At 34.7% G+C, this 19763-nt stretch overlaps 2 protein-coding genes across 2 annotated transcripts; one reads left to right on the top strand and one right to left on the bottom strand.

The window, feature by feature from the left end:
* Positions 1-2316: 2316 nt before the first annotated feature.
* LOC127946530 (proteasome activator complex subunit 1) lies at positions 2317-6681 on the top strand. Its single transcript, XM_052543161.1, has 11 exons — positions 2317-2574; positions 2740-2772; positions 3026-3088; positions 3919-4020; positions 4165-4216; positions 4449-4546; positions 4772-4840; positions 5874-5941; positions 6082-6136; positions 6228-6314; positions 6424-6681. Exons 1-11 carry the CDS (start codon positions 2536-2538, stop codon positions 6508-6510), a joined length of 753 nt encoding a protein of 250 aa, XP_052399121.1. The 5' UTR covers positions 2317-2535; the 3' UTR covers positions 6511-6681.
* A 2799-nt stretch (positions 6682-9480) lies between these two features.
* On the bottom strand, positions 9481-19763 carry LOC127946404 (DDB1- and CUL4-associated factor 11). The gene is made up of 15 exons (XM_052542956.1): positions 19548-19763; positions 18629-18815; positions 18381-18508; positions 18141-18259; positions 17599-17663; positions 17349-17449; positions 16783-16929; positions 16637-16691; positions 14477-14545; positions 14151-14208; positions 13521-13706; positions 12753-12906; positions 12479-12631; positions 12271-12377; positions 9481-10293 (listed from the first exon to the last, which is right to left on the bottom strand). Exons 2-15 carry the CDS (start codon positions 18802-18804, stop codon positions 10186-10188), a joined length of 1626 nt encoding a protein of 541 aa, XP_052398916.1. The 5' UTR covers positions 18805-18815; positions 19548-19763; the 3' UTR covers positions 9481-10185.

Genomic DNA, 19763 nt, shown 5'->3' with positions numbered 1-19763 from the left:
GAGAGAGAGGTAGATTAGAAGAGAGTGGATAAAGATAAGATGAAAAGACATTGTGGTTAGACTTTAATCTGTGTGACAGATCTACAAAAGCCCAGTGCCCCACTATAGACTCATGCATGCAATATTGTGATATGCAACAACTGATCTATAATATAGAACATTTCTTGTGAAGATAATCTTATATCCAGAGTTCTTAAATAGTTTATGGGGTTTCAAATCTTATGTACATTGAGGGTAGTGAATTATTGTCACGCAGACTACTGTAAAATGATTTTTTTAAGTTGTAAGTAAAACAAACATTATTCGAGTTTTACCAGAAATAAATAAATAATCATATTTTTTTTTTTTTAAATTTCAAAATTCCACATGTAGCCTAATTTAATATGTTACTAGGATTCTTTGTTAATATTTGTGAGAGAATTTCTGAGAGAAAATTGTATGGTAATGAATTAAATGGCAGTGCTTGTGAAAGCAAGGATAGTTCTTATGTTCATTCACTAACATACATACACAAACACACACACACACACACACACACTGTGTTTGATGAGAAAAAAGAACTTTGCCCTTTGTATTGTGAAAAACAAAAACAGGTAATGCATGGGTCATTTTAACCAATATGCCCTATGAACTTGAAAAGAGTTTTAACCCAAAGACAGCATGCACTAATTGAATATATGTTCTTTAAAGAAATGGTTTACCCCTAAAATGATGAAAATGAACCCACCCATAGGCAATCCGTGATGTAAATGAGTTTGTTTCTTCATCAGAACTGATTTGGAGAAACATAACTTTACATGACTTGCTCACCAATAGATCCTCTGTAGTGAATGGGTGCCAAACATCCAATAAAAACTTCACATTAAGCCACAAGTTTGTATTAATGTTTACGAAACAGTTCTAAACAAATGTGTTAGTGGGTTCTTATTATGAGTAGAGTAGAGGACATGATCTTTTTCACTGGAAGACATGTTAGTATGGATTATGGACCATTATTCTGGCCAGGCGCAATGGTTTAAAGTTAAAATGCCTTAATCATGAATTTGTTTCATACAAACATGCAGCTTTTCATTTAACAATGTTAACTGATGGACTGGAGTCCTCTAGATAACTGTGATGTTTTCATCAGCTGTTTGGACTGAGGATGAGTACATTTTCAGCAAATTTCAAATTTTGTGACAGTTCTTTTAATTACGTTTTACAAGATCAGTGAGATGTGTTCAGTCCTTTGATATGCAAACAACCCATGTAAACAGTAGTATTCTGTTTCAGCAGTGGATATCCATGATGGAATGAGTGGAAAGTCAAGGACTAAACAGCGTTTTGATGATTAGATCTAGTGGTCTGCACATATTTGGAGTGTCTTGTATTATGGGAAACAGCATGCAGTGTTCCCTTTCCTTAGGTGCTGTCTCTGTCCTTTGTTGATACCATTAAAAGCAACTTTTAGGAATAATTTAGGTAGTCTCTTGCGTAACAACGTTTTTCTTTGTCAGTTATAAATGTAATGGTGTTCATTTCTTTTAGGCCTTTGAATGACTGATCAGAACTTGATACATGTGTAAATTAAACACATTGCAAATGAAAACATATTTTCGAAATTATGTTTAAACTTTAATTTTCAAAATATATTACAAAATGTAATTCAGGGACAAGAAAATAAGCAACATTATGTAACAGCGCACTTGCATATAGTTTGATGTTGTTTGTGTCGTCCAAATTAATAAAAGAAATGTGTATAGCATCAAAACTGTGAGAAAATATCACAATTATTATTGCTTAAATGTATTTTTACAAATATTATTTCAATAATATTTATATATTTTAATTCTAAAATATAGAGAAAAAAAGGAATGAATAACTGAAATAATGTATATCCCAAATACATTAATTTGTTTCATTACATTTTATTTCACATTACATTTTTTTTTTTTCATTTTTCTTTTAATACCATTTATATATTTTCATTTAAAAATATTGATGTTTTCCCTCATTCATTTGAAATACATATTTACTGATTCGCGAACTATACTTTAAAATACAAAATAATGGTATATACAATAAATATAGATAGAAGGCGGCATCTATAATCCATTCCTCATTTACTCTATTGCTCAATTACAGTTTTTTTTTACTAAAAATAACATTAAACAAAATGCCAAATGAATTAAAGAGAATATGTTCTAACCACTGGCACCATATTTTATCTAATTTGTTTGTTCCTAGTTAAATAATTAAGTAAATAAATGAATATGGCCAGTAGGACTTTTATTCTAGTTTCCGTGAGTTTTACTTGTCGCCCCCTCGCGGTCACATCGAGAAAGATCTATTTGTCTCTTGATTCACTTTCATTTTCATTCTTTGTGCTGACTAACTGCGACTTCTCCTCGTTTCGTTGATAACAACTGGATCCTGTCTTCTCTTTTCATCAAAAATCCCCCGCTGTCTAGTGGGATGAGACTTTAAACGCGTGTTTTTCTGCAAACAGCTTTAATACATTTTAGCGAGACAAATCGAAACGAGTATCCTGCAACGATGACTTCCTTAGACATGAGCCCTGAGTCTAAGAAACAGGTTGGACGCCTATTATAGGCCCGAAACATGATTTAAACTTAGTTATGACTGTTTCTTTTTCAGAAATCCTGCATTTTGAGTCTAACCTGCTTATAAATACGGGCGTATACATTGAACGTGCTTTTAAGTGGCAAGTCTGACAAATTCTTCCTATGTATTTTGCAGGTGGATGGATTCTCCAAAAAAATCACCAAGGAGGTAATTACACAGTCACGCTCTTACATTACTTTTAAAAATGCACCACAGTAATTACAGTTTATGCCAAAAATACCACAGCTAGGCTATTACAGTTACTACAATAAACCTGTGCATCATACACCATTATAATTCTAAAAATAAAACAACATGACAGAACCATTCATACTGCACTTTAAATAAGTTATTATTTCACACCAGTAACAATAGCTGTAGTGAAAGATGTGTTAAACTGTCAAATGTGGGTTTTAAACAGGCCGAACAGCTGATCTCAAACTTCTTCCCTGAGAAGATAGCAGAGCTGGACAACATCTTACAGGTATAAAGTCATTCATCATTTGAAAACAGCAGGTGCGTTCATTAAAGGGATAGTTCACCAAAAAATTGAACATTTTAATGAAAATTCTGTCATTAAATACTCACCCTCATGTCGTTCCCAACCCATAAGATCGTCTTTCTCCTTCAGAACACAAATTATTATATTTTTGATGAAATCCGAGAGCTTTCTGACCCTCCATAGACAGCAGGGGTCCTACCATGGTTAAGGCACAGAAACAAAGTAAGGACATTTGGTGTGCAAAAAAAAAACTTTCCTGAGCAAATCTTCTTCCCCAAATTACCTCAGAGATTGTCAGAGAGGATAGTGGTGATATACAGGACATAATCCCTACTGGAGTGTTTATATAAATGCTGTACTAGGGCCATTGACTGTTGTTAAAGGGAAGAGAAAAATGGCAAGGTATGAAGCAACTTCAGCGGTTTATGTTTTAAAACAAGAGTGTACTCTGGACAATGCATAAAAAAAATGTTAGTCCATTTAGTGTCCTGGATGGTAACTCAGGAGAGAAAGTTGCTATCATAGCTTTATTAACTTTTGATGTCTGCACTGATGTTGCATGCACTATTTTGTCCATGTTCTTGATAGGACCATTCCTGTCTATGGAGGATCAGAAAGCTCTCTGATTTCATCAGAAATATCTTAATTTGTGTTTTAAAGATGAGTTTGTAAAGACATGAGGTTGAGTCATTAACAACAGAATTTTCATTTTTGGGTGAACTGTCCCTTTAACATCCACACTCATCGAGGACAGATTGTGCCGTGGATAAGAAATGCTGTATATCTGTTTATTATGGGTTTATTTTATTTAGGATTCCTGCAGTCTGAAGGATCTGTCCGTTATCAGGGCTCCTCTGGACATCCCGATCCCTGACCCGGCCAAAGAGGAGCTCAAAAGGAAGAAGAAAGAGGAGGTAATCATAATCACATCATTTATTATTAACAAGCATCATTTTTCACTTTCATTTCTTTTTTAAGTTAATAGATCCACTTTACTGTGGTTCGGTTTAAGTATTCGATTAGACTTTAAAGCAAGTAATGACATTTTATTCACACAGAAAGAGGCCAAAGGGGGAAAGAAGGGTGGAGATAAAGAAGACGAGGACGAAGGTAAATGTTTAGAAGGAATTTGAAAACGAAACTGAAAATGTCACACTTTTGGTTATCTCTTCCCTAGACCTGAATTTCCCAAATGCAAAATGACTAAGTGTAATTCACAGTATGAACACAGGGGGCACTAAGTCACTGTTAAAGTATTGTGTATCTCCATCCAATTGGTGATGGGTTACAAAGTGGTGCTTTGAAGAGCACAGATTTAATGATGCTGATTGTGATCTGAAAGGTCCTCCCTGTGGTCCCATCGCCTGCAATGAGACAGTAGAGAAACTCATCAAACAGATCAAGCCTGAGATCCAGATTCAGAAGGAGTGTCTTAACACGGTGAGGAAGTGCCGTCATATGCTAATTATGCAGATCTGAGGTTAAATTACTTTTTTTTTTTTGACTAGTTATTGTTTAACTGGTTCTATAATAGTTTAGTTTCTAGGTTTATAATTATAGTAAATATTTTATACTGTATGTTGTCACCAATACATTTAATAAAGCATTTTGGTACAACATCATTTTATGTACATTGTGTAATATTTGTGTTGCACACATGTCCAGGTGTCAATGTGGATACAGCTACAGATTCCCAAAATTGAAGATGGGAACAACTTTGGAGTTGCTGTGCAGGTCAGTTAATGGATCTGGCGTCATGCGCACTTGTGACAGAGTGAAATAACTGTTGTTAAATGAATCATTCTTAAGTTTACGTTTAGATTAGAATTTATACATATTTATGCATTACATATGTTGTTTAAAAAAATGAGTCCTAACTAGGCATACTGAAAAAACAAAAAACAAATAGTTAATAGACTAACTTAAATGATTAATAGTTTATCCCAATTACTTTATATCAAAATGATGTGCAATGTGGGCAAGTTTTATAAATTTGTGTGAAGGACAGTTGTAGCAAATATATATGCTACTATTTGACTCTGTTTTTAACCAATGCACATGCATCGTTTTTACTTTTATTAATATTAATTATAATGTTAAATTACATTACAATTCAAAAGTTTGGGGTCATTCACTTTGTTTCCAACAAGGACTAGGGTGGCCATATGCGCCGTTCATACGTGACATGTCCCGGCCAGGATTTTAATATTGCCTAAAACATCCAGAGCAGTTTGACCAATAACATGCAGGTACAGTACATAATCGACCAATCGTGGGGCTGCGTGTGAGAAGGTGAGATCTAGAGGGAACGATCAAAGCAATGTAAATATGCGCACATGTTTGTTCATTCGATTGACTTGAAGCGTCGCTGCGCACAAATCCCCCAAAAAAAAAAAAATGAAGTGCGCCACAATGCTTCAAGTCAAACGAACGAACAATCACGTGAAAGCGATTCGAAAGCATAAGGAGCCGTCTGCTCTGTTTTTTATAGCTCTCATGAATGTTACACAACAATCAACCTGCACAGTGCAAATAGCCAAAACCTGGATATTTAAATATTATTAAAATCCTGGCTGGGACGTGTCCCGTATGAACGGCGCATATGGCCACCCTAACAAGGACACACTACACTGATCAAAAGTGGCAGTACAAACATATATCGCAAACAAAACTTCAAAAGAATCTCACTAACCCCACATTTTTGAACGGTGCTGTGTATTTAATAATAGTACGTTTACAGTAAATAAAAGCACAAATGTTCCAACAGGAAAAAGTTTTTGAACTGTTTACCAACACCCGCACCAAGATCGAAGGATTCCAGACACAGATTTCCAAGTAAAGAGTCCCGACTGCATTACAAACACTTACCTCTTGATGTCTTCATTATAAACACATTCATATTAATTCATTTTATTTGATATTTTATTAATCGTTAGACATGAACATGCAGTTGTGACATGTTTCTGTCTCCTCAGGTACTACAGCGAGAGAGGAGATGCTGTAGCCAAGGCTTCCAAACAGCCACATGTGGTCAGTTTATTGGCTGTTCAGTTGATCATTTCACATGTTTTCAACACCTTTGAGCTTCTGATCACTTGATTGTTTTGACGCTTATCAACAGGGAGATTTCAGGCAGCTTGTCCATGAACTCGATCAGAACCAGTACTGCGAGTTACGCATCATAGTCCTGGAGATTCGCAACACTTACGTAAGTTCAGTCTCAGCTTGCCCTAAACAGAACGTCTCAGTGCTGTAATTCTGATTTGAATGGATGGTGGTGAGATGTGTCTGAAAAAGATGGCTGATTTCATCTCTAGGCCGTGCTGTATGACGTCATCACCAAGAATTTTGACAAGATTAAGAAGCCCAGAGGAGACTTATCTTCAAAGGCACTTATCTACTGAGTACAGCAGCTGATCTGCACTGAAAAGACCTACAAACACACATTTGCTGAAAAGTAAAAACATGTCGTATTCAGTTTCAGAAGCGCTGTCACAGTGCACTGACTTCAGCTTCAGTTACATCAACAGAGCCTATTGTAGTACAGCTTTTACTCAATAAAAAGTATATCCAAATGTGTTATCACTCATGTTTTTATTCCAAATGTCAAAACATTTGTTTTATTATCCTTAATAATTATTACAGTCGGGGAAAACAGGAAAATAACTGCTTAATTCTTTATGTATGCTGCCAGTTCAAATGATCAGTAAGATTTTTGATCAGAAATCAATACTGTTATTCAATAAGGGTGCAAAAAATGTATCAAAATTTTGTTACTAAAGATTTCTGTTCTTTGTTCTTTTGAACTTTCTATTTATCAAATTATCCTGGAAAAAATGTAGCATGGTTTCCACAAAATTATGAGGAAAAAAACATCAATTGATTAAATGTACAAAATAATATATAATTTATCTTCCTTGTTAACAAAAGTTTGTGGAGTTTTATAAATTTGTTGCAGAATATACAGCCTCTGTTTTACACTCATGTACATGCATTTTGCTTTACTAATGTTAAATGTATTTTTTTTTTTTAAGAAATTAATACTTTTATCATTGATCAACAGAGACAGGAAAGACATTTATAATGTTACAAAAAGTTGTAGTAATGGAGTAAAGATAATCACACGAAAATTATATTTATAAATATATTAAAATAGGAAATGGCTATTTTTAAATTCTAATAATATTTCACAATATTACTATTTTACAGTATTTTTTATCAAATAAATATGGCCTTCGTGAACATAAGAAACTCAAAAACAGTTGAAATAAGTTCATTTTGTTTCCACTGAACTATACTGTAACCATTTTCACAAGTATTAGTTTGTAATTTTCTTTATATATTGATAGTTTTATTTATATATCACTAGCCTAGGTTTTGCCCGTTTTTCAGGAAGAAATTTTTACTTATTTTTACTGAACTAATCAAATTTAATATCATCCCAAATTGTTTTATATATTTTATTATTTATACGTCAGAATAAGCATGATGTTTGAATTTTTACATGTTGTATATTGAATGATTTTGACATTTTGTTCTCCAAAAACTTATTTGAAACCTTAAAAGTAGACACTTTACTTACATTTAATGTGCTTTCTATGGACATTAAATCACTTTTGATGCACACATCTTAAAGGGATACTCCACCCCAAAATGAAATTTAGTCATTTTGTCATTAATCACTTACCCCCATGTCAGCACAAGGATGTACTGTTTCTAGATGTATTTATGCTTCGATTTGAAAGAAAACTGTGCATCCTTGTGGCACGGCTGACGCAGTTTGAAGACTGTTGACAATGGAACTGCTGAATAAAGTTGTTATTTTTGTTTTCTTCACTTATAAACAGTATTCTCGTAGCTTCATAACATTATGGTTGAACTACTTATGGCAGATGGACTATTCTGACTACGTCTTTATATATATATATTTTATATATTAGAAGATCAGCTTCACACTCAGAAACTGTGATGAGGTAATTCTAGTAATTATAAAGTTAACTAGAATAAGATCTTGCCTGTACAGGTAGTGGTTCTTGTTGCCAAATATGCTGTACTTGGAAACTCAGAGCAGGTCCCAACATCACCAGCACAGAGAGAAGGAAGTGAAAATGCGGTCTAAAAAAGAAACGAGCCAGTAGTCCAGCTGTGAGATCAGTAAACTGCTCCAGAGCCCAGTGCAGACGTTTGCTGACAGAGTTATGGATCTTATAAAGTATCTCCTTTAGGCCCCAAAGATCCATCTTGGTTTGCTGGGGGCAGAACTTCCACTGCATGTCCATCAGATCGACTAACAGCCGAAACTGAGACAAGGACAGAATTGAGATTGTTCTACCATCTGTCAGCAGGGTTATTAGCTTCCCTTTTGTTTTCACAGTTGAGTTCAACCTGCCGGTTTATATCACACTTATTATGTCTCTCTCTCACACACACACACACACACACACACACAGTCCTGACAACATTTAGCTCTCTAATAGCTACAAACATTTCTATCTTATCAGTTTGCTCTGTGTGTGTGTGTGTGTGTGTGTGTGTGTGTAATATAAAGCAGCACAGCAACATTCCCTTTGTGGTTTCAACCATATTTAGCAGCTTTATCTGTAATATGGATTAAAATAAACTTTGGCTTTGAAAAAAAACAAAAAAACGTAACACCAGACAAACATAAATAAACAACACAACACACACAAAACAACAAATATAAAACATATAATCTGATCTAGTGCATGTATTTTTTTTTTCTAAACCTGTTTGTTATTGTTACATCGACTCATTTTACTCTATTTGCTATAACTAATATTAACAGATAATTGGTAAGTTTATGGACTATGATTATTGTAATAAATGTGCTCATTCAAAATGTTCCCCCACTATTTATTGTTATTTACAGTACTGTTCAAAAGTTTGGCATTAATATTTCTTTTTATTGTTTTCTGAGAAATGCTTACAAAGTCTGCATTTCTTTGATTAAACAATACACTAAAAAAGTAATATTATGATATAATATAAACTAAATCGGCTCTTTTCTATTTCAATATATTTTACAAGTAATTTATTTCTGTGATAGTGAAGCTGAATACATGATCTCCTAAAAAAAAAAGTTCTTCCCGAGCCCAAAATTTTGAATAGTTATGTATATGTTGACCACATATTTTTGTTTTTTCACAGGTTAGATGGTTTCTCCTCTTTAGCTTTACCTATCTCTAAAATCTAGCAAATATACAGTACACTCTTGTCCAGACTATATGAGACACGGTCACTGTCAACAGTTTGAAAAATAATTTTGAATGCATGTAGCACATACAAATTGGCTTACAATGCAAAATAACTATTTGTTTGTTGCTGGCTGAAATATATAAGACTCAGAGTCCAAACAAAGTTGTGCACGTGAGTTTAATTATTCGTGTAAAAACATTTTGTGAGTGTTCCAATTAATCTGAAATGCACTTAAATCACACACAAATCAATCCTTTGTTTCAACAGAAACATATCTGCACACATGCTCACACACATACGCATAAAGAATCTCCCTCCCGTACCCCGTAAACCCACTACTGTCTCCACACACGCACATTAAACACGCATTCAGTTTTGACAGAAAATATCATTTTACATTGTACTACAAAATCAAATCCTGAACATTAATAGCAATAAAATATCTTACAATATTTAGAATTATTCCCAGAATTCTTTGCACTTTTAGAGACATGTCCATTATCCAGGTATTGCTTTTTTTGGGTAAAGCAGTTACCATACAGTCATTTTTCAAGCTAAGCAGTTGTGCTGTGCCCGTCTGAAATCGGCGTTCTTTATATTGGTGAAACTCACTCACTTAAGCTTAAACCTGCGCTTAAATCTCTGAGCTGAAAGAGAGGCGTAAATGTCAAGGATCCTTTTAGCTTAAACATGTGTGTATCATCTTTTTGTGCCTATAATGTGAAATAAAAAACCTGAAGACCCTGCCTAACGCTACATCAATTCGATTTTACAAAATGTGTTCTTTTCTGATTTTTTCTGTTTCTCTTTATTCCTGCTCCATCCTATTCCTACTACGATGTCACCATCTTCCTCTGACATCGTCAACAGCATTTGGTTTCCATCTCCAGCATATCCACGTTCATCCTCTCTCTGTCGCTGTCCAGAAGGGGGTTCTGCGTGTGTTCCCACCGACGTATGGCACCATCCCACTGAGCGAACAGTGACAAGAGAAGGAAAAAAGACCCGGGGGATTAACAACCAGTCTGTGTATTATAAATAACAATGTGTAATACTTTAAATAATTGTGTAGTAAAGTAGTAAAACACAAAAATGTGTTTTAAGTTTAGAAACATTGTGAGTCTTCCCCTCCCTTGCCTCACAGTGCTTTGGTCCAAATGCCTGCTTTCCACTTTTTCATCACCTACACCACGAGTCCAGTGAGAGAGAACAAAGCCAATAGTTGTGGAACTCCAAGTCTGTCAAGGCTATTATATTCACTCGGATGAAGTATATCTTTAATACAGATGATGCCAATGTATTTTTCGATGAGTCTATGGTACCTGGATGCACTGTTGGGTGGACAAAGGCCACTGGCAGTGGTGTTATGCTGTGGGCGATGTTTTCTTGGGACACTTTAAGCCCTATTATCTCAAAAGCACAATCCTTGACAGCTGTCAGGTATCTGAACCTCATTGAGGACCAACTACACCCATTCATGGCAACTGTGTACCTTGCCAGTGATGGGCATGATCAACAGAATAATTGCCATGCCACACTGCCAGAATCATCAAGGAGTGGTTCACTGGTTGATTTCCTTTAACGTCTTGGCCTCCAAATTCACTTTGGATGAAAACAGCCAAAAAGCTCTCAATGGAGATGGCTAAACTCAAACTTATACGTTTGCCAGTGTTTTCAGATTATCAGTAAGCACAGGAAAGAAAATGTGTCCTTCAAAGAGATAAACTCTTATTGGTAACTCATGACATCTGGCTACCACAAGCATGAAAACTGCTGGAGGCTTATATTTTTTCTCCTCTTTTTTTTTTTGTTTAAGAAAATATAGAGAGATTTTATATATATATATATATATATATATATATATATATATATATATATATATATATACACACAGTACAGACCAAAAGTTTGGAAACATTACTATAAAGTTTCTTCTGCTCATCAAGCCTGCATTTATTTGATCAAAAATACAGAAAAAAACAGTAATATTGTGAAATATTATTACAACTTAAAATAATAGTTTTCTATTTGAATATACTTAAAAAAAAATTATTCCTGTGATGCAAAGCTGATTTTTCAGTTTCATTACTCCAGCCTTCAGTGTCACATGTAACATCCAGTCGATCACATGATCATTTAGAAATCATTCTAATATTCTGATTTATTATGAGTGTTTGAAACAGTTCTGCTGTCTAATATATTTGATGAATAAAAGGTTAAAAGTAATTTTTGCATTTATTAAAAAAAAAAAAAAAAAATTCTAATAATATATATTCTAATAATATATTTCCTTTACTATCACTTTTTATCAATTTAACACATCCTTGCTGAATGAAAGTATTTATTTTATTTAAAAAAAGAAAGAAAAAAAAATTACTGACCCCAAATTACTAACCAGCAGTGTATATTGTTATTACAAAATATTCATATTTTAAAAACATAGATTTTTTTTTTTTTTTTTTTACTTTTTATTCATCAAAGTATCCTAAAAAAGTATCACATGTTCTGAAAAAATATTAAGCAGCAGAACTGTTTCCAACTTTGATTATGAATCATCATATTAGAATGATTTCTAAAGGATCATGGGATAATGATCCTAAAAATTCAGCTTTGCATCACAAAATATATATGATAAATTAAATTATAATAAATTTAAAAACAATAATTTTTAAATTGTAATAATATATCACAATATTTCCTTCTCTTTTTTTTTGATCAAATAAATGCAGGCTTGATGAGCAGAAGAAACTCTTTCCAAACTTTTGGTCTGTACTGTATGTATATATATTAGTCCCATCTTTTTGGTCAATGCGCCTGTGGATAGATTAACTGTTTAATGATGTTGTTTCTTCTTGTCAACAAATATGTTTCGTCAGTTTTAATTAAAAACTCTGGTTTAAAAACTCTAGTTTAAAAAAACTCCAGTAGTAAACAATGGTTTTACTTACAGAGCTGCTGACCATGTTGTTGTGATACGGGTGCCAGCTGACGTCCCTCACACATGCGTCATGATTGGACAATTTGGACACAATGCTTCCCGTCAACACATCGTAGACTACAAAAAAAGATGGGAGGATGTGAAATTATGCAGATTTGGATAATAATAAAAAGCCACTTTCAAAGACAATTTCACGCTTGCGATTATTATCTACTTACTGACGATTTTGCCTGTTGAACAGCCTGTGTAAATTAACTTCTGTCCAGTGCTGAATTCAGGCGAAAAGCGGCAGCGAATGAGCGTGTGCAGAACCCCGTGTCCTCTGTAGGTCATCACAGAGGTGTCACCAGTCAGCTTATGCTTCTTTATTGCTGCAGGCCAACAAAATAACAAGTCAGAGCAGGCACTCTGTGTTCAATTGTAAAACGAAGGTTGACCACAAACCAACAGGGCTAGCAGGTCTGCTACAGTTGCTCAAGCATGCTAACGCACCTCTCTGGGGAACCTGCTGCCAGCGGTAGTCCCAGTTCTGTTGTGTGACAGCTTGCCGTGAGGCTGTGAGCCCCTCTTTAGATGAAAACTTCCTCACGTCCCACAACTTAATGGTCTGATCTTTGGAGTTGCTGATCAAGTACCGAGCGTCGCCCTATAGGACAACATACGTGCATGCATTTGAATCTGAGAATTTTATGAAAACAGTCCTGCTCTTTAACTGTTATGGACCTTTGTCTTGTTCACTGTGACAAAGAATACATGGCCAAAAAGTATGTGGACGTCCATGGTTTGCTTTTATGCACCTGGACGCAGCTGGAATAGTCAACCCCATTAATAAGAAGGAAGTAGCCACATATTTCTGACATGTAGTTTCAATGAATGCTTCATATAAATAGTTACACAAAAGGTTACTCTGCAATCTTGAGTGCATATTTTTATGGAGGAGTATTACAAATTATTGGCCTACTGACCGTTCTATTCATCAAAGAACCCTGAAAAATGTTTCACAGTTTCCACAATTTTCCAGTAATGACCGCTGATTTTGATCAAATAAGTGCAGCCTTGGTTAACATCCTTTAACCAAGGATTTATACTGACTACAAACTTTTGAACTGAAGTGTTTATTGTACCATGCTCACAATCATCTGTCTTATAATAATATTATTACCTAAAAGGTTTGTGCAGTATATTGTAAAACTGTATTGTAAACACACTGTCTTGATGAAGATCAAATCAAATATGACAGTATGGATTGTGCTATTATACCTTGCTGTGTATGAAGGTGATTCCGTCTCTGTGTCCGGCCAGTTGACCCACAGGCTGTGGTCGGTCTTCTCTGAGGGTACGTCTGTCCCATACCTTGCACAGAGCATCATCACTGCCTGAGAACAGCAGCTGTGATGAATTGTCTGCAAACGCTACGGCATTCACATCATCGTCATGAGCGTCGATCTGAAAGATGGGGAGATAGAGAAAGAAAAACACTTGAGTCATGCTACAGAGGGTAATGTCTGGATATTGTTCTCATTAAATGTAGCTTGCACATCAATGATCACTTTAAATTCAGAACAATAGACATTTGATGCAATGAGACCGGGAAGCTGTAAATATCACAGGATGGCTGAGAAATATGACAGATTGACAGTAGAGTTAACGGATATTGATCCAATAAAAAGCTTGCGCCATTAATAAAAAAATTTCGACCAACATTTTTTAAAATAAATGTATTGTATTTAGAAGTGCAGCAGATCTGGAAGTGCACCTAAATGTTTTTGGGTTACTGATGATGGGGTATTTTCTTATCCACTGGATTCTGAATAAATATTTTTTTATTGTTATATTAATAAAAGTGCAAATGTATGCCCTTCTATTACTTTACTAATGTGTGAATCATACCTTTAGTGTTCTCTTGTTTTGTTCACGATCAAACACATACAGACAGCCATCGTTTGCACTATTTGATAGAGACAAAAAGCATCTATCTCATTAAGAATAAAGAAACACTTTAGTTTTCTATGTATGGTAGGCGGTTATTCTGCTATTAAATAATTTAATTAATTAATTAATTAATTAAAATAAAATAGAATAGAATAACAATCCAATAGTGGAAATCGTGTAAAAACATTTTTTTTTAAGTATCCAGATAAAAAAAATAAATAATAATTGTTAGCACAGGATTGTTTGCTGGGGGTAGTATTCTTAGACGATAGTATATTACTAACCCGCCTAAAATTTCTTTTCCATCTGTGGATGCTGCTAGAGAAAAAACACAGAACCTCCTTTCATCAGGACTGAAAGAAGAAAAAACACCTGTCAGCATCAGCGACAATGAACATTAACAACAAAATAATTTCTATGGATATTACATTAAATATATCTCAGAGGCTAAACTGCAAAAATATATCATCAAATATAAATCTTTACACATATAAACTCATTTTCATTTGGGGATGAACAGAGAAAGACCAAACATCTAAAAGCATAATATTACAGTTTTTCATCACAGGATGGTCCCTAAATGTAATGCAATGCAGAGAAGATGTCATCATGGTCATGTGAATGTGATGTGAGAGGCATAAAGACACACTGGCAAAGTCAGCTATTGGCATTATTAGCATATCTGGTGTTATGGAACTTTAATTACTAATATATATATATATATATACATATATATATATATATACATATATATATATATATATATATATATATATATATATATATATATATATATATACACACTATAAATTTTAATATAGGAAGGTTATTTTTCTTACATATTATGAACATAATCAAATATCTATTATTTATATATGATGTCTTAGCTACTACAGTAATGAGTAGAGCCCAACCAATATGTTTTTTTTGGAGGGGGGGGCGATGCCGATATCAATATTAGGGAGTAAAAAAAAAAAAAGGCAGATACCGATATATCGGCCGATATTCTCTGTGTATGATATAGTAGAGTACCAGACAACTGTTTTGACACTTTCCCTTTCGTGTGTGCAAACATTTGACTGGTACAATATATAGAATACAGTATATACATAAGCTGAATATATATACATAACATTTTTTTGCAATGATCACTCAAATGTGGTGATCAAACACTTATTGATCATGTCATGAAATAATATATGTAATATATATATGAGATATGTAATGGAGGCAGGGCATTTACAATTTAACACTAAATTATACAAAATTAGTCTGATATCAGTACACTTAACAGTATAGTTGAAGTTTATTCACCTTTAATTCAATTCAATTCCATTTAATATTATTCCGTTGAAGTTTATTTCACTTCGGAACATCCATTCAAGGATTTGCACTACTGTCTTCATACACAGACAAAATTTAATAAAGAATTGTGACATAATCTGTAAATAAATATAATATAAATTCACGTCTCGCACACTTTAATGCCCTTTGAATGTAACGTGTACATTACCTTTGAAGTGGAATCATAGAATCATTCACTCCGCAGGGCACGTAAGGTCGAATAAGACAACCCTTGAGATATGGCCATTAAAAGTTTAAATGGTTTTCAATACAGACTTATGCTTAAAAGCGTTTCATCCAGGTCGCCAGGAGCAAACAATGGAGCACGCTCTGCTGGAAAAACTAACTAATTAGAACATTTCAAGCATTTTATCTACCGTATTTTTCGGACTATAAGTCGCACCTGGGTATAAGTCGCATCAGTCCAAAAATATCTCATGACAAGGAAAAAAACATATAAGTTGCACTGGACTATAAGTCGCATTTATTTAGAACCAAGAGAAAACATTACCATCTACAGCCGCGAGAGGGTGCTCTGTGTCTTCAGTGTAGACTACAGGAGCACTGAGCAGCATAGAGCGCCCCCTGGCGGCTGGAGACGGTAATGTTTTATATTGAATCATTTCTCTCGGTTCATGTCAAATTAATTTTGACAAATAAGTCGCACCTGACTATAAGTCGCAGGAAAAGCCAAATTATGAAAAAAAGTTTGACTTATAGTCTGGAATATACGGTACATTATATGTTCTGTAAAAAAATAATAATAATCATATCAGCGACATATTTGCCCATACCGATATATCAGCGACAGGCTCATATCGGCAAAATGATACATCAGTCAGGCAATGGTAATGAGTGTCGAAAGAAAAAAAGAAGAAGATTTGAACTCCCTAAAATAAACAAAAACAATCATAATTGGTCATTACTTTTAAAATTTCACTTTGCAAGTGTGTTGAGTTTTGGTTAGCTCACAATCATGTGATGGCTGTAGTGATGAATGGTTATGGAATTCTGTTCTAATATGTCATCCACATGAAAAGGAAGCATACAGGTGATTACCTGAGATTTAATGCTAAAATGTACTATGAGGAAACACTAACTTGAGGTCCAGAGCGGTGTGTGTTTCATTGTCCCCATCTACACTGCACACATGGACTAAAGAGAGGGAGCACAGGCAGATATGCATTACTGGAATAAATGACAGTAGTGCCAATAAAGGAGTTAAAGTGACTTGGCCCTGTCTTACTGTAGTCAGACCAACTGGAGTACAGCACACAACGTGCATCAGGGGTGAAACACACATCCAGAATGCTCCAGCCCACATCTCTGGCCTTCACCGTCTTCTTTAGAGTAAAACGGCCCCTACTAGTGTCATATAACCTGATATTCTGATCTATAAAAACAGACAGAAAATGGAGAGTATAAGATACCTTTTGTGCTACGCAATTCAAATGTTTGGTTCAAAGATTTGTGTGTGTTTGTTTTTGTAATAAGTCTCTTATGCTCACTTAGGCTTGTTTTTATTTGATCAAAATACAGTAAAAAAAAAGAAGAAAAGAGTAATACTGTGAAATATCATTACTATTTAAAATGACCATTTTCTATTTGAATATTTTTTAAAATTTGTAATTTGTTGACCCCAAACTTTTGAACGGTAGTTATATGTACTTAAATTAAAGCCAAAAAAGATTGAAACAATTACTTTGGTAGAACTTTGCTATGCATTTGAACATGTCTGAGAACATGACTGACATTTGGAAGCTACTAAAAATAGAAAAATACTAATGACAAAGTCTTGAATTACAGTTTCACCTTGGCATGCTGTCAAGAACATGTTTCCCTCATCACTGTAGACTCCACAAAAGACTTTTTGCTGGTAAGTGTCCTTGTATACCACATGATTAGGCAGGAAACTATGAGGATATGTAAATTAAGTATTATATACACACATGCAAAGAAAATATCTCTATTTCCAATGTACTGACACGTGTGAGTATCTAGTATTTAAATGTTTCAAATATACATTATTATTGTTGTAGCACTGCATTAGTTTTGCTCTTACTGTGACCGGATTCGACTGCACTCTCCATGAGAGAAACTTGACCCCAGACACCGTCCCTGTTCCCGCTTCAGAAAGAAATACACAGTTAGATTATAGAAAGCTACACATTTCTGAACTCTGCTCTATTTGGCTGTATAAATATTTCCTGATTTCTTAATTACAAATCTGAAGAGCTGCAAAGATTTAGTTTTTAGTTTTTTTTTTTTTTTACCAATATTGCAATTGCAATTTAATATGCAAATTTTTTTTAAAGCTCTTTATGTTCTGCATTATCCAACAAAGACAAGCTATAAATCATAGTACAATATGACCAATACAATATTAGATAGATTAAACATAAGTGTTCTTTTCCGTAGGCAAGGGCTACCATGTTATGATGAAATTAGGTGATGCGTGACTTGATATGAAATGAAATTTTTAACAACAACAATCACAGTAGTATTGTTTGATACACATGCGTCCCGAAACGAAAGCCCCTTAGCAAAAACATTTATAAGAATACGAGTATCGTTACACACCTAATATCCATAGATCCGCCTTACCTCTGCCAGCATTTGTGTGAAACTGTGTCTTCCCTTTAAGCATGAGGAAGCAGTGGCAAGCAGGATCTGTGTGCGGATCTCACTGTGGTCAACTTCCTGTGTGTCTGGTTGGGCATCCACTGAGCGAGAATAAATAAGGGACAGTAAATGACCACAGAAGTGTTTAATTCAGTGGTATTTATGGCACCATTGCTCAATTTTATAGAAGGAAAATTATGCCATACAGTCCATAATTCTTACCTGGAGGGTCATATCGATGTCCTAGCCGCCCATCCCAGGCCCCATCGCTGTCCTCATCTGAGTCTGAATATGACTGCACGAGCTGTAGGCCCGTCGCTCCACTTCCATGGACCAGGCGGACCTGGCCCCTATAGTAGAGAAAAAGGAAGAGCAATTTGCAGCACCTGTTATTCAAAACAGGAAGTGGCAGTGTTCCAGAAAATGCTGCCCAGGCAAAGGTATGTGATGCAGGTTATGTATATAATTACCTCCGCAGTAGGTACGCCAGAACTTGTGCCAAGTCAACGTTCTCTTCCGATCCTGACTGCCTCTCGGCTTGTGTGTGACCCGTCTGATCGGAATTCTGGTTAGGTTCTGGTTCGGACTGGTCTGGATTGTTGCCAGAGCCTCGACCGGACATCCCAGAACTGGACTTAGAGCCCATAGACTGATAGTCTGCCAAATAGTTCATTTAAAAATAAGCAATACAAGCAATCACATTCATATCATTATAAAAACACAAAAAAATATTATAAATATGCTCGAATTTATTTAAAGACATTGAACACCATCTTTAAGTAATTATGTCAAAGCTATGACATACCCCCAAATAATATGTGAAATTCCTGTTTTGGCAAAGCTGAATATTCAGCAGCAATTACTCCAGTTTTCAGTGTCACATGATCTTTCAGAAATATGCTGATTTTGTTATCAATTATTAATATTATTATCAATATTGAAAATAAAAATGTATTGATCTTCTTAAAGACATTTGACACCAGTTTAAGTAATACTGTACATAATAGGAAATACACACAATTAATAAGAAATATACTTCGCTGACTATAAATTTGAGATGCACATGAAACAATGCATAAATATGTATTTATATATGTACAAAATGAACAATGATGTAGTTCATTAATTGTTTGATATGTCGGTGCTATTAACATCCCAATATCTGCTTGTCTTGATAAATTTTGACATTAAACGTGTTTTAAATGAATGTTGTCCTAAAACAACAGGGTAGAACTGAAAAGAGCAAGTGGTTTCATATTTACTAAATAAGAGTTTAAAAAAGCTAATAAGAGTCTACTTGTAACGTTAAATATACATCCAAAACAGCCCTTTGTTTATAATTTAGCGCTCAAGCTAGCAAACAGTAAGCGACCTACAATAGAGACCTACCAGTTAATTGGTAACAGCGCTTTGACAGCTCTTCTGCTCCGTTTGTGTCTTCCTGCAGACCTCGGTAAATAACCACCAAACATTCAAATCAAAACTGAACCTTGTAAAGGTGTGAGTTCAGTAAGCTAAACGCTTTTGCTTCCCAGAGTAGGTTTTAAGACTCTCTAGGTTCGTGACGCGCCATGTTGTTTACGATCTCGCGACTCGCCTTCCTCA

This window comes from Carassius gibelio, chromosome A24 (genome assembly GCF_023724105.1).
Source record: "Carassius gibelio isolate Cgi1373 ecotype wild population from Czech Republic chromosome A24, carGib1.2-hapl.c, whole genome shotgun sequence".
Lineage (NCBI taxonomy): Eukaryota > Metazoa > Chordata > Actinopteri > Cypriniformes > Cyprinidae > Carassius > Carassius gibelio.
Note: the sequence above shows the minus strand (reverse complement) of the source record. Positions and strands in the feature narration are given on the sequence as shown.

Coding starts and splice junctions, on each gene's coding strand:
- LOC127946404 (XM_052542956.1), bottom strand. CDS start 18,804: ATGGGCTCTAAGTCCAGTTCTGGGATGTCCGGTCGAGGCTCTGGCAAC. Junction 13,707..14,150: donor AAAACAAGAGAACACTAAAG/GTATGATTCACA, acceptor CCCATCTTTCAG/ATCGACGCTCATGACGATGA. Junction 12,907..13,520: donor TCACCTTCATACACAGCAAG/GTATAATAGCAC, acceptor GTTGTCCTATAG/GGCGACGCTCGGTACTTGAT.
- LOC127946530 (XM_052543161.1), top strand. CDS start 2,536: ATGACTTCCTTAGACATGAGCCCTGAGTCTAAGAAACAG. Junction 2,773..3,025: donor CCAAAAAAATCACCAAGGAG/GTAATTACACAG, acceptor GGTTTTAAACAG/GCCGAACAGCTGATCTCAAA. Junction 3,089..3,918: donor AGCTGGACAACATCTTACAG/GTATAAAGTCAT, acceptor TATTTTATTTAG/GATTCCTGCAGTCTGAAGGA.